The sequence below is a fragment of the Microplitis mediator genome, chromosome 2 (assembly GCF_029852145.1).
Source record: "Microplitis mediator isolate UGA2020A chromosome 2, iyMicMedi2.1, whole genome shotgun sequence".
Lineage (NCBI taxonomy): Eukaryota > Metazoa > Arthropoda > Insecta > Hymenoptera > Braconidae > Microplitis > Microplitis mediator.
In genome coordinates, this window is record NC_079970.1 from 5,184,843 (window position 1) to 5,202,686 (window position 17,844).

The window sequence follows — 17,844 nt, forward strand, 5'->3', positions numbered from 1 at the left end:
GCATTGTTTAAGCGACCGAGTTTCATTACCATATCATGTAATTCTACTTGATAAAAATTAAAATGATAATAAATCTCTGGCTGTAAATAAATTAGTAAATTTTATATAGTTATAGATCGTATTTACAAGTTTATATTGAAGCTGTGTAATATATAGTAAGTTTAGAGGCGGCGATAAAGTTGTAGCAGCAATATCTAGCTGAGATAACTGGGTCGTCCTATCGGTTTTAAAATTTTATGAGAATTCAAACAACTATCTTATGCAAGAGTTGCTAACAAAACTTTTTTAATTACATTCTATATTTTAATTGTTTTTTTAAGTACAATGATAAATTTATAATGATAAACTAAATGTGGTTATTAATAGATAAATTTTATCTCAAAAATAAAGAATCTAAAAAGTAACAGCAGTAGCAAACCCAAGTGAACCTATGGAGCACTATGGAGTCTGGGCATGTCGGGGATGTCAGGTGGATAACACCACCACCGCTACCCCTTCTTTCTCTTTCTCTCTGATACCCTTGTACACCTTTTTACACTCATGTCCACCCTCTTCCATCCTCCATCCATCCTCTCTCAAGAACAAGATCAATATTTCCCAGCTCAAGGGAGACAGAGAATCTGTCTCTCTTGGGGTTGTAGTAGGGGTGAAAATTTAAGCACTATAGCCAGCAAAGCCTGTTGCTGCCGCTGCACTTTGCAACTTGTTTTAGTAGTGAGCAGTAGTGAGCAACAGTGAGCAATTGTGAGCAGTAGTGAGTGCCTCATCTGCTTGCTTGCTTGCTTGCCTGTTTATTTGCTTGTCTGTCTGCCTGCCTGCCTACTGCTTGTCTGCCCAAAAGATCGACTGACTACTGACTACTGTCTGCCTCACACGATACATCATCTAATATATTGGTCCAAATACTACGACCAGTTAAAAAGGGCAATCTAGTGATGTGTGGTGAGCTGCATTCAAGAGATTATGGATAGACTTCCTGATTGGACTTATGGTTAATAATATATTTCATAGACATATTTTTATTTTCTTTATTTATAGTTCAATTACTCAATCTTCCTTTCTCTGTATTATTCTACCATTCAATATAAATTTAAATAGAGAAGATGATATAAATACGCAGTATCTGTTGCTATTGATTGATTATTATTTTTTTTTGGATATTATAACAAGTTCGATAAAAAACATAGTGTGTATTTATATTTAGTAATAGTTGTAGATAATGAAAAGAAATTTTTTTATCAGGTACAAATGCGACGACGTCACAACCGGGCCAAAATTGCGGCAATTCGACAAGTTTATCAGTTGACGAAATTCTTGTAACTGCCCCATCCTGGGCTGCAGTTAATAATAATTTGAAATGGATTTTTCCTTTACACTCCTACGGGTTTGCGTGTCTTTTCTTTGTACTGAGTTTCTATACTCTCTTTTCAATTTTAAATTTAAGGTGACATTGATATTTTAAATCTGATTTGATTACTTGGAATTATTTTTTTTATTTCGCCAATAATAATTTTTTTTTGTAGGTCGCTAATTTCTAGTCGGCCTTTTATGACAACAATTAATGTATTTTTGTGTCTTCTTGGAGCATCTCGAAGTGGCTGTCTATTTATCGATCCTTACAATCTTCAAGAGGTAAATATTATTTTAAACTAATAATGATAATAATAATAATAAATATTATTTAATTTAAATTAGCATTAGTAAATAATATATAAATGTTAAATAATTGGATATTGAAATAAGTAAAATGTTATTTTAGACAATGCCGAAAGTAATTGGCTCAATAATGTGGGACATTGGATTTCCTTGCGTGACCTCGGCCTTTTGCCTCGTCCAATTGGCCTTCCTTCAACTCACCCAAGTAATATAATAATAATAATAAATAAATAAATAAATATGATAATAATAATTTAAATAAAATGAATTTTCAACAGATTAAATTTGGCCCTTCAAAATTACAAAAAGAATCATGGTTGAGTTTTGTTATAACTTCACATTTTTCATTCGTTATTGCAAGCGATGTTGCCTTGGCTTTTCATAATCACTACATAACTAAGTACGTTGTACAAACGTTATTTCTTATTTGGAGTATTATATTGTACCTGACATTTCTTCACGCCGGCTACAAAGCCATGGATATAGTAAGAACTTTACCAAGTAATGCGCTTATACGGGACAATTCATTGGGCAATCAAAAGGGTATTACTTTATTATTATTCGATGATCTTGAAGTTAGCAGACAGTTAACAATTTTCGGTTTTTTTTTTCAACAAATCAAAAAAAAATTTGAAAAACGAGTGACCCTGTGGGCCAGCCCAAAAACTTCCCGCTGTTTTCGAACTAGATTAGGGAGCTGAGTCTAGATTACCCGTACGAAAAAAGTATATCCGGGATATATACGGGCAAAATTAAATATATGTCTCATATATGCGGCATATATTCAGATTTGCCCGAATATATACGGATATATACTTTTTCCGTACGGGTTATCTGTAGAATTTCTTAGATGGCGATCCTGACCAAAATTAAGTCGTCCGTTGGATGCTTGGAGGCCTCGGGGGTATCAGACAAGTCTTCTGGAAAAGCGTAGAAGTGCATGAAAAAAAATTTCTTGTCTTCGAGCTCAAAAAACTGTTAGACTTGACTGAACATACATTTCGCTGACAAAAAATAATTTTTTCCGACGATATCTTTGGAACGAATCAAACGAACATTTCAAAGATATCGGACGAAAAAAGTTTACACACACGGCCGGACGTCCACCCGGAAATAGTCGGCATAGCTTCCGATCTGATGAAAACTCAGTTTGTGAAAATCGGACCGAATCCAATAACTTCCCTCTTTTTGAAAACTTTCATTGCGGGAAGTTAAAAAAAAAAACTAAAAATATGCACATGAATAAAATTACAAAAATTATGTGAAATTTTTTGAAATATTTTTTTTTTATCGTTTTTAAATAAATCCAAAAAGTTGACGTTGGCTAACTTCAGGATCATATTATTATTATTATTGTTTTTTTATTTATTTAATTTCAATATTTTGTATCACTAATTAGGTATAATGCAATTAGCAATACTGGCTCCATACAATAATCTCGCTACCTCTGTTGCTGCAGCTCTCGTTCCCACATTGTTTAGTCAAAGAACAAAGTCTGAAGATACTGAAATAATAAATATAAATTGCAGTGATACCAATAATAAAATGGATAATGAAAAAAGGGACCAATTTAACAGTTCGACAGCAATATCAAATACAAAAAATAATAAAGATTATAACAATTATCAGCAATCGCAACAACCAACATCAACTGTCCCAGAAGTATATGTAAGACCACCAACTCCGACTCCAACAGGAGTTCTTCCAATAATAACAGTATCGTGTCCAAGTCGTCGAAGTTCATTAGCTAGCAGCCGTAGAGGTAGTGACGTATCAGCATCAGCACGCGAATCACGTAGAAATTCGACAACCAGCGTTAAATTTATAAATGAACAAGATGAAACATCAATTAATGAAAAAAAAAGTTCTCCTGTTTCTGACAGACCAACTACACCAATTACACCTGAAGGAATATTAAGGAGAAATTCAGACATAACAACACCGACCGGTAGCTCCAAAGATCTTCGAAGATGTTCTGATTTTACTCATGAAAAAAATCGGACTTCACAATTTGCCACTAAGTTGAGAAGAAATTCAGATTTTGGTAATCGAACACCCAAGAGAATGCTACCGACTGATGATCCGACAACAAGATTACCTCAAGTTCTCGATATAAGTCCTAGTAGTAAATATTTTATCTAAATAAATAACAATTTTTTTTATTTATTTATTCATTTATTAATAATATTATTATATTACACACTAGGTTCGCGAAGAAATTCCGATTTAGGTGGTCTAGCTGCTGTTAAAGTACCCGAATCTCGACGTAACTCAGATGTTTCTTATAGACGTACTTCTGATTTCGCTCAAATGCGACCACTATTTACAAACCGTCGTACCAGTGACGTCAGTATAAAGACCTTGGATAAAAGCCCGACACACTTTCAGAGTACAGTAGTACCTAAGATGGAAATATTGGAAAATAAGTCGGAATCAGATTCAGACCAACATGATTGTTGTAATGAAAAGGCTGCACTAATGAATAATGATAAGCCAAAATTAAAGGAAGAAGATAATAAAGGACGTAAAAAAAGTTTATCATGGAAAAATATCGACAAGTTTAAAGACGATCAAGATATAACTGCTGAGAGCAGTTTATTACCTGATAACTCAGCATCTGATCGAAATGGAGTAATAAATTATTATTATTATTGATATTATTGATAAATTTAAAATATTTTATTCAAATTTTTTTTAGGGAGGAAGCGACTTTACTCTTCACGCAATTCTAAATCACATTGCCAATGTCAATCGTGCTAAAACAGACATCCCACTTCAAATAGAATCATCCTGCGGAGCTGGTCGTAAATCACAAATACGCCGAGTTCTTCACGTTATTTATGCAACAGCTATCTTGGGAATAGTTCTCTGCATTGTAGATATTGCAAGAATATTCGGACCATATGGTAAATATTATTTTCACTCTATTGATTTATTTATAATAATAATTATAATGGTAATTAATCGATTGATTATTATTACTATCAGGTTTATTAGGCGAAACTTTAAACTATGGAGAACGTTTGGAGGCTGTTAAGTATCCGAAACCGCTACCTTGGCTCATTTATCAGACTATTTGTCGTGGGTTGGAACTGATAATGGGCTGCTGTATGGCAAGTATAACTAAACAATCTTCAATGAGCCCAAGGCATCAGTATTTTAATAATTACAACAGTAGCTATCGTTTTAAACAGCGAGATAATCCTTATATATAAATATATATTATATTATCTGTAATATAATTAAGGGCATTCTCAGACAGTGCCCTACACTTTTTTTAAATTTTAAATTACTTTCAACTGTAATGACCGTATTAAAATTTTTGTAATTAATTTAAAAAAATTTTAGTGTTAATTTAAAAAAGGACAGTTACAATTTCGCCGAGAAAAATTATGATGACATGAAAATTTTACTGAAATATTTTCAAAATTTTATGTGATTTCTAATTGATATCAACTGTAATTTATTTGATAAAAAATCTATGTCTCGGTGAGATCGTAATTACGCTGCCCTTTTTTCAATTAATGCTTTAAATTTTTTTAAATTAATTATCAAAATTTGAATACGTTCATTACAATTAAAAGTCATTGACAATTTTAAAAAACTGGAGGGAGGGGGGGTGTCTGAGAATGGCTGTAATGAAAATAAGCAATACGTATTTCGAAAAAAAAATATGCCAAAATTATTACTATTACTTTTATTCAAGTGGATAATATAATGTGTCAACAAAAGTCAATCTTTTTGACAAAAAAAATATAATTTTTCCGTTGATAATCATGAGACTATTGAAAATATCTATCATCTTTAGCCTGGGAACATAACTTTTACTCGTTGAAAAAGTTGTTTCATTAAATTAATAAATATAATGCAAAGTCGGTTGATATTATTGTCCAGATTGTTAAATATATATCGGTATTGATTCTAAAGAATAAATAATTGTGTTCATTGATTAAGAAAAAAAAAAAAATAGTTAATGTAAAGGTTTTTATTTAAAATTTAATTAATTTAATCTATCACACGCAGGTTCAAAACATGAAGAAAAAATAATTTTATTTTGTATACAATAGACCATATTTTTTTTTTAATTTTTATAAAAAAAAAAAAGTTAAAAAACCATTGAATGGTTTAAGTTAATTTATTTATGATCCTGAAGTTAGCAGACAGTTAAAAATTTTCGAATTTTTATTTCAACGACTTAATTTAAAACAAAAAATGAAGATAAAAATATGCACACGTAGAAAATTTAAAAAACTAAAGGTGCAATTTTTTCAAATATTTTTTTTTTAATAATTTATTGTTTAAAAAAAAAAATCCACAAATTATTAGACGTCGGCTAACTTCAGTATCATAATTTATTTTTGTACTAATCCTCAAATGGCTCAAACAATAATTTATTAATTTTACAAAGAAGAAAAAAAACAAAAAAAAAAAAGAGAGAAAATGAGGACTTTAATATCTTACCGTAAATAGATTTTTAATCGTAATAATAAAATAAAAAAAAGAATTTAAAATTCTAAAGACATATAATATATAAATTCCCTTTGATATTTCTTCTTAAAAATATATATATATGGTTTGTATACTCTTCGAAACCAAACTTCCAAGTGCCCTAACTGTTCATCATCGTTCAATCAAACGTTTTTAATATTAATAAATAATATACATATACATATATATATACCAGTGTTGTGATTCTATAATTGTGATATACATCCTGATGTTTAAAGTTTCTGAAATGTTAATTTTATGTTTCATCAGTGATAATATAAATGTATAAGTACCTACACACATATATGTATATAAATATATAATGTGTGTTAATTATTATTTAATAAATCAATCTCTTTCATCCAAGTACAAAACAAATCATACTTGAATACCTCTTCAACAAATAATTACACGTAATACGCTATTGGAAAACACTCAGCATTATTATTTTAAAAGTAAATAAATATATCATGATATAATAGATGTTTGATGTGCCAAAAATATTCGTGTTATCGACTTTAAATGTTTATGTATTAAAACTATAATAATAATAATAATATATAAGATATTTGAATATTAATACAATAATATATTAAATTTTCATATACTAATTATATGTAAAAAATATATATATAAAGTACTTGTCATCATATTATTTGTATACGATTGGATGCACAATAATGAGTAAACATATATTTATAAAATTGATAAATTGTATCAAGTATATATATATATATTTATGGAAAATTATTGGAGTATTTTCTAAAAACAATAGATTAGTTTGAATGTTATGAGAAAAACTGGAAAATAAATTATGAAAATTAAATTTTTTTTTTAATTTTTCACTGAAATTAGTAGTGAAAGTTTAAAGCGATTAGATATCAATAAACTTGAAACAAAAAAAGGTAATTGTAATATTGATGAAAATAATATGTATGGCAATTGAAATTCATTAATCATTTATATCAATAGTCGTTGTTGAGGGCATTCTCAGATAGTGTCCCCGACTTTTTAAAAATATGAAATGACTTTTAATTGTAATGACAGTATTAAAATTTTATTAATTAATAAAAAAGAAACGACAACCTTCCCGAGTAGCACAGAAACAATTTTAAGATGTCTTAAAGATGTCTTTTATATAAAAGGATAAGACAATTTTTTTTGTCCCAAAGTCATCTTTTTTGGTATAAATACGACATGCAAATGCTGGTTCCGAAGACAGAGAATTCTGTTGTTTTCCTGTCTTATTTCAATTAAAAAGTAGACATTTTTTCGATGAGATAAATTTCTGATCATTTTGTCAACCAACATATTGGTGCCTTATCGATATGTCAAAAAGTAGCCTACAAGCTGATATCTTATAGATATCACAAAGGCAACTTGGGTGTGCTGCTTGGGTTAATTGAAAAAAAAGAATATAGAATTTTTTAAAAATTACTTACTTGTCAATTAGGAGTTGCAAAATTTTTTTAATGAAATTTAGCCTGCGAAATTCAAAAATTCGAATTTTAAAATTTACATGAAGATTTTACTGAAATTTATTTAAAAAATTTCGTGTAACTCTCAATTGATATTAACTGTAAGTAATTTTTTTAAAATTTATAACAGCGACATCGCAGCTATGAAAATTTTGTTAATTAATTTGAAAAAAGTTAGAGCATTAATTGACAAAAAGTCAAAGTTGCAGTTGTTATCAATTAGAAGTTGAACGAAATTTGGAAAATAAATTTCCGTAAAATCTTTATGTCAATTTTTTAGGCTAAAATTTATTTAACAAATTTTGTTTGACTTCTAATTGATAACAACTGTAAGTAATTTTTTTAAAATCTATATCTCGGCAAAATTGACTTTGTCCTTTTTTCAATTAATACTTTAATTTCTTTTTAATTAATTAATAAAATTGTAATACGGTATGACAGTCGAGTCATTGAATATTTTTAAAAAGTGGAGGGCACTGTCTGAGAATGCCCTTAATTATATAATTATTTAAAATAAACGTCATGTAAATAGAGTATGATGATAATAATAATAAAAAGTATAATTAATCATTTAAATACTCATGTTTTTAGTTTACGCAATAACGTTACAATTAAATAAGTAATTAATAATGGTAATATGTGCGTTTTATTTTAAATTTATAGCGAGTTTAAAAAAAAAGAATTATGACTTTTTTATTTTTTAAATTTGCTCTGTATATTTGTATTTATTTTTACTTGACAGAGTTATACTTTTGTGTACATCAATAGAACATGATAAATTGATTATAAAATAAATTTAAACTGTATAATTTATTTAAAATGATTGTAATGTTTTGTCACTTTTAAACCCAATAAATAAATATTATTGATTAATAACAAAAAGAAAAAAAATGATATTATTAATTGAATATATGTGTTATGTATTTGTCTGTAGAGCATATTAGTTGTAATAATAATAACTGAACGTTATACTAAAATAAATATTTCAAAAGTATCCAGAGTATAATGAAATAATAAAATTTTAAACATCTTTGGAATATAATTTTGAAATTTGTAAGTGTGTATATGGTTTGTTTTGTTTAATAATTTAACAATCCGTGGATATAAATTACTTCCATTTAGCATTTGGATAATCAAAATAATCAATTTCCTGTTCTGATGGTTTTGATGAATTTGAAGTGCTAGTTGTCGCTTGTAATTTTTGTGTCTTGCTGGCAGTTGATGGTAAGACTTGTGATGTTCTGTAAAAAAATTTGTTTTTTATTTGCTGTTACTTAGGGGCCATTCATAAAATACGTCATGCAAAATTTTATCTTTTCAGACCCCACCCCCCGGTAATGACGGAAATATATACATAGAAATATTTATATACTGAGAAATATGAAACGAATAAGTTTTTATCGTAACAAAAAAATAAAATAAAAAAAAACCGAGAGAAAAATATGAAGAATTGTTTGATGAGTTGCGAACATCACGTTTCCTTAGACCCCCCGACACCCCCTCCTCCTCCATAAGTGTGAATGTATTTTACGAACGGCCCCTTATTAGTTTAACTTATTTTTTATATCAACAATAACAATAATTACCCAGTTGTGGTAGTAGTTTTAGTTGTATTTAGCATCGGTCTTGGCACTTTACGCTGACCACTTTCTCTTTGAACCATTTCCAATAGACTATAGCTTGGCAACCAGCACTAAGCATAAATAAAATAAAATAAAATTACAATAAATAATATACAAGAAAGAAAAAAAAATACATATAAAAATGATTGATTACTTTGTCTTTGACAGCAGTTGCTACCACATTACGTTTCGGTTCTTGATCATAAGCTTGACTTTCACACCCAAAATGTTCACACGCTTCATGCACAAAGTGTCGCTTATCTCTATTCATACTGTCAAATGAATAACTTCTTGACTTTTGTTTCGAGGTCTTGGCAAGTTGTACCAATTCTGTCAATTTTTCATGCACCATTTGACAAAATGACGGATCTTTCTTAGCCCATTGTTTCATGTGATCACTGTAACGCGGCAATAATTTACCACTAAGATCAGGATTGACAATCTGTAGTCCAAGAGCTAGTTTTCTGTTTCTTTCAATTGTTTTACACTCATCATTACATTCCAATGTTCTCAATTGATTTTGTTTTCTAGCTCCTTGGCCAAAGACTTGCTCCAAGTCAACAGAATGCCCTAGCTGCATGTCAATCATTTTACTAGCAAGTATACCACTAGCTATTCTTTGATATTCACGTGAATTTTCAGCACAAGCTCGTGTCATTGTTCGATGACCACAAGTACAAGTCACTTTGACCATTTCTTTACAAGGTGTGTTATCTGGTGGGCATTTGCCATCATGACACGGCGCACCACAGTTATGACCACACAATTCTCTTGGTGTAGTGCAGGGTTGTGTGCACAGTTGTTTTGGTTTCTCACATGGACCAGGATGACACAGAGTTATACATTTATGTCTGCCACAACGCAATGGTTTACCACATGGCATACCACACGACAGTTCATTAAAGTAACAGGGTACAGCTTTTCTCAACTCATGTTTGCCATAACACCATTTTTGACTAAGTACCGTACAAGGTGGACATGATGTTTCACTGTGACAATTGTGAATAACTTGATGACCACATGAATGTTGACGTGAACAAGGACGTGAACAAGTTGGTCGTCGTGTACCACAAGGTACTGGCGGGTAAATAACAGCAGCTCCACATTCGCAGTATAATTCATCAAAGCTACTTCTGTAGCATGGTGGACATCTAGCTTTATGGCAGGTTAATTCACATTTATGTTTACCACAACTCAGTGTCTTAGAACACGGTAATGGACATATATGTTCAATATCAATGCAACACAATTGATTACATTTATGTTTACCGCATGATCGTTTTTTGACGCATTTTTTTTGACATCTCGCGTCGTCAGCTTTTGTTGTTAAGTCAACGCATAAAATTTCACGGTCCATATTACCACAACGACATTTAACCCATGTTGTTAAATCACAAGGCGGACAATCATCTGAATGACAGGGTACTTTACAAGTATGAGGTGAACTTGGTTGTCCGCATAGTAATTTTTTCGAACAAATTTCGTCGCAAGTAGGAATCGGATCTAAACAGTTATCGCGTTTAACTGTCAATGGTGTTTTGCCACAACAGCAGTGTGTTACAGTTTCTGGTTTTAGTGGACAAGATTTACATGAATTTTCGTGGCATATGTCATTGCATTTATGATTACCACAATCGAGTAAATTATTACAAATTTTACCACAGGAATATACTAATGGAATATCTTGGAGGCAATCAACATGACGATTTTCTTTACCACAATAACAGACTTGATTTATTTTTTTTTCACATGGGTCACAATCACCGTGATGACATATTTTTTCACATTTATGCTGTTTACAGTTTAATAATATATCACAAATATTTGAACAAGATAACTGAGTATCAGTACTGCATTTTAAACTTTTATATGTTTTACCACAACCGCAAAAACGTCTTACCATCGTCAAACACAATGGGCATGATCCTGGATGACAAAGTAATGTACATTTATGGATACAATTATTTTTAGCCCGTGTGCGACCACATATTTCACCACATGAGTGTGCAATATCACGTCTATTCCATTCTGGGTCCTTTGTTTTACCGCAAAAACAATAATATTCATCAGGAATAGTGAGATTTATATTCTGACAGGCTGGACATCGCCACCCACTCTCACTTTGGGATGATTCCGCCCATTTTTTAATGCATTTCAAATGCAACACATGATAGCAATTATTACACGACCATATTGGATCATTTTGCCTGATATTTTCACAGCAAACTAAGCATTCAAGTTTACCTCTGTTCAATTGTTCAGTCAAAGATTCTTTTTGTGTCGCGGCATCGTCTATTCCTAGTCCTTTTTTATTGTTTCCTTTTTTAATTACTTGACTATTTTTTTTTTCCCGCCAGTTTACTGACGACAAGTTGTCGTCTTTACTGAACTCTTCCTTTGCTCTACTGTTACTACTGCTATTACTAATATTTTCTTCTTTCATCTGCTGCTGTTTATTATCAGATTTAACATCGCGTTCATAATTATCGCGGTAACCCCGATAATAATAATTCGGTTTATTATCTCTGTAACTTTTTTCTTCATAGTAATCGTCTCGTCTATTGCCACTACCAGCACTTCGATATCTATCATCTCTTGAATCATCACCGTAAAATTCTTTATTATTTTTCACCGGTTTTTTGTCTTTCTTAATAGTACTCGGCACTTGGTGTTTATCATCATCTAAATTATTGTCATTATTAAATCCACGATAATATCTTTCATCACGAGGATCTCTACTTACGGGCTGCTGTTTATTATTTTCATCACTACAATTTATACTATTACTATTATGATTTATATTTTTCCCAAGTCTTGTTGAGTTGTTACCATTATTTTTATAATCAGTATTTGAATTTAAATTATATCTGCCATGGCTTCTAGGTCTTCGTCCATTGTACGGTGCTCTGGATGATGATAACCCAGTGGTATCCTTATCTCTAGTCTTACTTTCGTTACTCAATTGAGTGTTTTCATAACTGTCGGCATTATCCGGATAATCTTTGTGTGATTCATAGCCATTATTACTGTAATTACTATAAGATGCACTACTATTATTATTGTTTGAATTTTTTTTTCTATATTTATCGTAACCTTTGTATGAATTTTGGGAATAATCTGTGTCTTGTTGACGATAATTATTTTTTTTATTATCATATTTACGGTTGGCGTATTGCTGTTGCTGTTGTTTGCTTCTATTGTCGGGAAAAAAAATTTTCGATGATTCTGTTGATGGATTAGCACTTGACGGAATAAATTCATTGGCACCTGGATGTAAATTTGATTGCCGCACAATATTGTAGTCGTTGTTTTTAAATGATCCGTCAGTTTTAGGGCGAAATGATGATTGTTGCTTACGATTATTTTCAAAATAACAGTTTGAGTTGTCAGCTACGGAATTTGATGATGGTGAATCGTAGTAAGTTTTGTTTGTTTTAAATGTTGAAGTATTATCAATGTGACTAGTCGTTGCGGATAATTGATTATCATTACTGGTGTATTGGTTCCATTGACGATCATCAGAAACAGGATTTTGTGAATTTGAATTTGAATTTGAATAATAATAAAATAGTTTATTGTCTTCGTGAGTAGGGTCCCCTGAGTAGGAGCCGTCCCAGGTGGCCATACTGGCCCCTGAACCCTGAACAGCCTGGAGCTACTGACTGTCACTACGATGATTTCTTGCTGTCACACAATAATTTAACTGTCAAATTAAAAATGTTATTTATTTATTAATAATTAATTATTGTGATAACAATTAAATAAATATTATAACCTAAAATTAGTTTTACTCTAGTGATTTTATAGAGGATTCTAAATAAATAAATAATGTTATTAATTATTAAATTATAAGTAAATTATTTACCTGCTAAAATTTAAAAAAAAAAAAAAAACTTATGAAATTACTACGAATAAAATATACAAGTGACCAGAAGTGCCAAGTTCCAAGTCAAGAATAAATTTTGAGTAATCATCTGATTCTGATATAAAATGCATCTAGAATTATTATTATTTTTTATAATGTCGATATTGTCACGTCCTTTAGTACCATTGTAATAATTATTATTTTTACTAGTAGTTTCAAGTTTCAATACTTGAAAGAGCTTCAAAGGAGCTGGAGGATTTTTCCAAGTAGCGGCAAATTTAATATTTACAAATAATTTATATTTTTGTTCCTTTTCTAAAATCAACATTACATCGGAAATCTGGAGCGCAATTTTTTTCTATCCATGGGCCGAGGAATTTTCTTCTACGGGAGTTGTAAGCTGGGCATTTGAGTACAAAGGCCTAGTTCTCCAGGACATTCAAATTACAGAGTGGGCTTTGTTCGGATCAAATTTATGGACTGTAAAAAATTCGGAGCGATTATTAACTTTATTTGAATCCAAATTCACTTCGTCACTCAGAGTTACAGAGATTTAAAAAAAAAATCACTCTGCATACGAAATAAATAGGGAGTTGGCTTTTTCAGATGAGTGATTTCGGAGTATTTGGATTTTATTTAAATCCGTATTCACTCCAATTCGGAGTTTTAATATTGAAATAAACATCTTCTAGGAGTGAATTCCACGCCGAAGCGGATCTTCAATATTAAATTAAACGGTGCCGCGACAATTAAATCGAAGACAGTTCAACCGACAAAAAATCCCTGATAAGAGGGTACCTAAATAAGAGGGTCCAGGTTATTTTCAGTTGAAATGTCGCTAGGTCATAGAAAAAAATGACATGTAATAATAAAAGGGACCAGCAACACAAACTTGTCCCAACCTCCCTATTCTAGTAACCTTGGGTTGAAGTATCGTCAGTTGAACGGTCTTCGGTTTAATTGTTACAGAACCAAATTAAACTCCCCTTCGAAGTGAATTTCATTCCGAGGGTAATAAATAAATAAACAGTCATCCGCTTTTTATTCACTCTATCTTTACTCCGCTAATTTTTTAGTATACGTATTATTATGTATGACATTAAAACTACAACTGTTAGCCAGTCTCAGGTTTACGCATATCCTGGTCTATTCTATGAGACATCCGATCTATATATGTAATAAATCATTAATTATAAAGAACTAATAAATCCCAATAATCATTATAAATTATAAAAATTTATTAAAAATAATTGGAAATTGATAATATTTACAACAGATAATTTTTATAAATAAATTTGTTGTGATGATCAGTTATAACGCAGATACATTTTTAATAAAAATAATGTATCTTCAATATATAATTCAGCACTTCCTAGTGTTTTTATTGTGATTCCAACTTTTTCAAGTTGAGATTTTTCCACAGGTGTCATAAAATTTTCAATCTTTAACAAACAAAAAAAATATTTAATAATTTAAGTGATGGTAAAAAATAATAAATAATAAAATAATAACCTGTTCTATTTGTTCCGGTGGAGCACCATGTTCTTTTAAATTACTTAATAGAGTTTGCATGCGTATATTTTTATCCATCATACGTTTATTAGTAACGATTTCATGATTCCGCCTCTGTATTGTATTGTACAATGCATGGTGACAATGTTCAATAACCATACGCACTACATGATTGAAGTTTATGTGAAATAAAAATATTGCTTTTGTTGGTGCTGATGCAGCATTAGTTTTTTTTACTTCTTGCATTTGTAAATAATTTCTCTCTAATAATATATACGTTAATTCTTTCGTTTCTTTTTCAGGCATATTTGCTAGTAATTTCATTTTATCTTCTTCTATAAATTTTTCGTGCCGGACCAATCTAAATTATTATCATTATTATTGTAGTTTAAATAAAATTATATAAAAAAAATTAAAAGTATTATAGACCTAAATATTCTAGCAGCTTTTGACCCAAATTTTTCCATAACAATATTTTCAACAGTAGCCCAAGCAAGTTGACCCATTGCTTCTTTCATATCAACACTATATTGACCACCACCTGAATCACCAACACGTTTTACGAATTCTCTTGAATCTTCAACTGAAATTATTATTATTATTTATTGTTTTGGAAAATTTCAATATATAGATATATATCTTTTTGATCGGTTTTAATTGTTGTTGGTTTTGAAATAACTGGCAGCCTTCCGACCTCTTTCTCTATTTCGAGATTTTTTTCTATTCATCAAATGTAAGTTAAAAAAATAACAAAGTTATAAAATAACGATTTGTTAACGTTAAGTTTAAAATATAAAATTTATAGATAATTTGTAATTATGGTCTGAGGATATGAGTATTGGACTCACGAAATAACATCAACACAATTGAAAGAGATCGGAAGTCTCCCAGTTATTTTAAGACCAACAATTATTATTATTATTGCAATAATTATAGATAAATAATAAATTACCAAGAAGTTGTAGATATTGATCGACATATTGACTCAATCTTGGAATATTTAATTTTCTTACTTCATCTCTTATTTCATGAAGTGGAATAGGATTAGATGTTGCTTGCCAGGATGCTGTACGCATGTACATCAAATAAATAAGACGACGCATCAGTTCTTTAGCATCATCATCAATAATTCTACTCACCGCGTTAACAATTATTTCATCTCTAAATAAATAATCAATAACATTAAATGTTACTTTTAAAAGTATAAGTATAAAAAAAAATATGAATGTGAATGTAGCAAACGTCAGACAAATTTAAAATTATTAATGAATTTTAAATTTGTCTGATGTCTGCTACATTAATACTCATAAAAAAATGTGTACCTCAAATCTTGAATCAATCTATCGAAATTTATCCTCCAATAAATATTTCTATCACCAGGGTCAGCTTTATTACCAACAATCATTTTATTTAGGGCTGATAAATTAAGTTGCGGTATATCAAAGTCGGTATTTTTAATTGATGACAAAGCCTTATCAGCGGATGTACTGTCAACAGTATTTCGTATCAAAAATTGATTTTTTACAAGCAATGAAAATTTTTCAAATAGAAATTCGATTGATGGTTCTTCGCTAACTGAAATAAATTTTCAATAATTTTAAATTTCTTAAATTACTCTAGTTAAAATTACAAACCATTTATTACCTTGTGCTATTTTTTTGTACGCTTTGACAATTACTTGAGATGCTGTTTCATATCCTTGTTTTAAAACTTCTTCAAACATTATTTCACTCTCATCTCCACTGCAGTTTTTAATAAATAACATATATCTGCAAATTGAAAAATAAATAAATGATTAAATAAAGAAGCAAGTCAATGATAATTAATTAATAAAAACGTAATAAAATTACCTTGAATACCGTAAAATATTCAAAACTTTATCCACATCTAGTGAGTATTTTATAGGTCCTTCTTCTGGTTTCTCGTGTGTTACTAATCCAAATTTTATTAGAATACATAATGATTCTTTAACCTGTTCAATTAAATTAATAATTATAATAATTTTTAATTATTTATTTATGATACTGAAGCTAACCGACGTCTAATAATTTTTAAATTTTATTTATAAACGATAAATTATAAAAAAAAATATTTAAAAAATTGCACCTACATCTTTTTTAATTTTATAAATGTGCATATTTTTATATACAGTAGGACCTCGTTATAAGACTATTTGTTTCTCTATCAAAGTATCGCGATACCGGTTTATGAAAAAATACAGCAAATAGTCTTATAACGAGGTCCGACTGTAGTTCTCTTAAAAATTAAATGTTTGAAAAAAAAAATTGAAAAATTGTTAGTTGTCTGCTAACTTCAGGATCATATATATTTATATAATAAAAGTAATACCTTGTCTTTTGGAAATGCACTTTTTTTAATAATAAGCGGTAATGGTTGTGGACCATTTTTAAATAAACAATAACCTACGGTTTCAACAATTGTACCAAAGTGTTGTAATAAAATAGCTGAACACAATTTACCACAGAGGTAACTCATTATAAATAATATGTATATATATATTGTAATTATATTAAATTTTTAAATTAAATTAAATAACCTACTCAACAACACGTTTTATGTATCTCTATTTTATCTAGAGCCATGTGGAGCTCTGCCGACATACCGACATATATATATGTATATGTATATATACATATATTTTAGTATTGTAAGACTGAAAAGAAAGAAGAGAGAGAATCTGGACAAAAAAATTACCCAAACTCTAGGGAAGTTTTTAAAAATGATAATTAATTTTCTTAATTAAATAATTTTATTATTTAATTATAGAAAAACTAATTATCCATTTGATGATTTTGCTGTTGATGACAAGTTTGCATTAATTTTTTTGACGAAAAAATTATCCTGATGTCATCAGGACACGATCCTGAAGTTAGCAGACAATTACAAATTTTCGGATTTTTTTTTTCAACAAATGAATTTTTAAAAAAATGCACATGTAGAAAATTAAAAAAACTACAAGTGCAATTTTTAAAAATATTATTTTTTTTACAATTTATCGTTTAAAAAAAAATTCAAAAATTGTTACGTCAGCTGACTTCGGTATCATATCAGGATTCATACCCATGCTGTCAATAATTTAATTAAATATTTAAGTGGAATTAAATTTAAAAATCTGATGGAATCCACATGGCGCTAAGAGTAATTGTTAATAATTAAGTTATTGTTGACATATTTGTCCTTGTACATCAAATCATCACAAAGC

General features: G+C 29.6%; 3 protein-coding genes across 3 annotated transcripts; 1 reads left to right on the forward strand and 2 right to left on the reverse strand.

Moving 5' to 3' along the window:
* Positions 1 to 404: 404 nt before the first annotated feature.
* Positions 405 to 7,102, forward strand: LOC130678625 (uncharacterized). The gene is made up of 9 exons (XM_057485956.1): positions 405 to 991; positions 1,243 to 1,444; positions 1,524 to 1,632; positions 1,760 to 1,861; positions 1,935 to 2,199; positions 3,056 to 3,781; positions 3,863 to 4,287; positions 4,355 to 4,562; positions 4,645 to 7,102. Exons 1-9 carry the CDS (start codon positions 964 to 966, stop codon positions 4,869 to 4,871), a joined length of 2,292 nt encoding a protein of 763 aa, XP_057341939.1. The 5' UTR covers positions 405 to 963; the 3' UTR covers positions 4,872 to 7,102.
* A 1,584-nt stretch (positions 7,103 to 8,686) lies between these two features.
* LOC130678624 (protein shuttle craft) lies at positions 8,687 to 13,235 on the reverse strand. Its single transcript, XM_057485955.1, has 4 exons — positions 13,110 to 13,235; positions 9,399 to 12,947; positions 9,209 to 9,315; positions 8,687 to 8,863 (listed from the first exon to the last, which is right to left on the reverse strand). The coding sequence occupies exons 2-4, from the start codon at positions 12,867 to 12,869 to the stop codon at positions 8,731 to 8,733; spliced, it is 3,711 nt and encodes a 1,236-aa protein (XP_057341938.1). The 5' UTR covers positions 12,870 to 12,947; positions 13,110 to 13,235; the 3' UTR covers positions 8,687 to 8,730.
* Positions 13,236 to 14,339: 1,104 nt separating this feature from the next.
* LOC130678699 (DNA-directed RNA polymerase III subunit RPC3) lies at positions 14,340 to 17,604 on the reverse strand. Its single transcript, XM_057486110.1, has 8 exons — positions 16,971 to 17,604; positions 16,472 to 16,593; positions 16,266 to 16,390; positions 15,944 to 16,196; positions 15,574 to 15,782; positions 15,051 to 15,204; positions 14,622 to 14,982; positions 14,340 to 14,551 (listed from the first exon to the last, which is right to left on the reverse strand). Exons 1-8 carry the CDS (start codon positions 17,115 to 17,117, stop codon positions 14,417 to 14,419), a joined length of 1,506 nt encoding a protein of 501 aa, XP_057342093.1. The 5' UTR covers positions 17,118 to 17,604; the 3' UTR covers positions 14,340 to 14,416.
* Between the last annotated feature and the right edge of the window lie 240 nt (positions 17,605 to 17,844).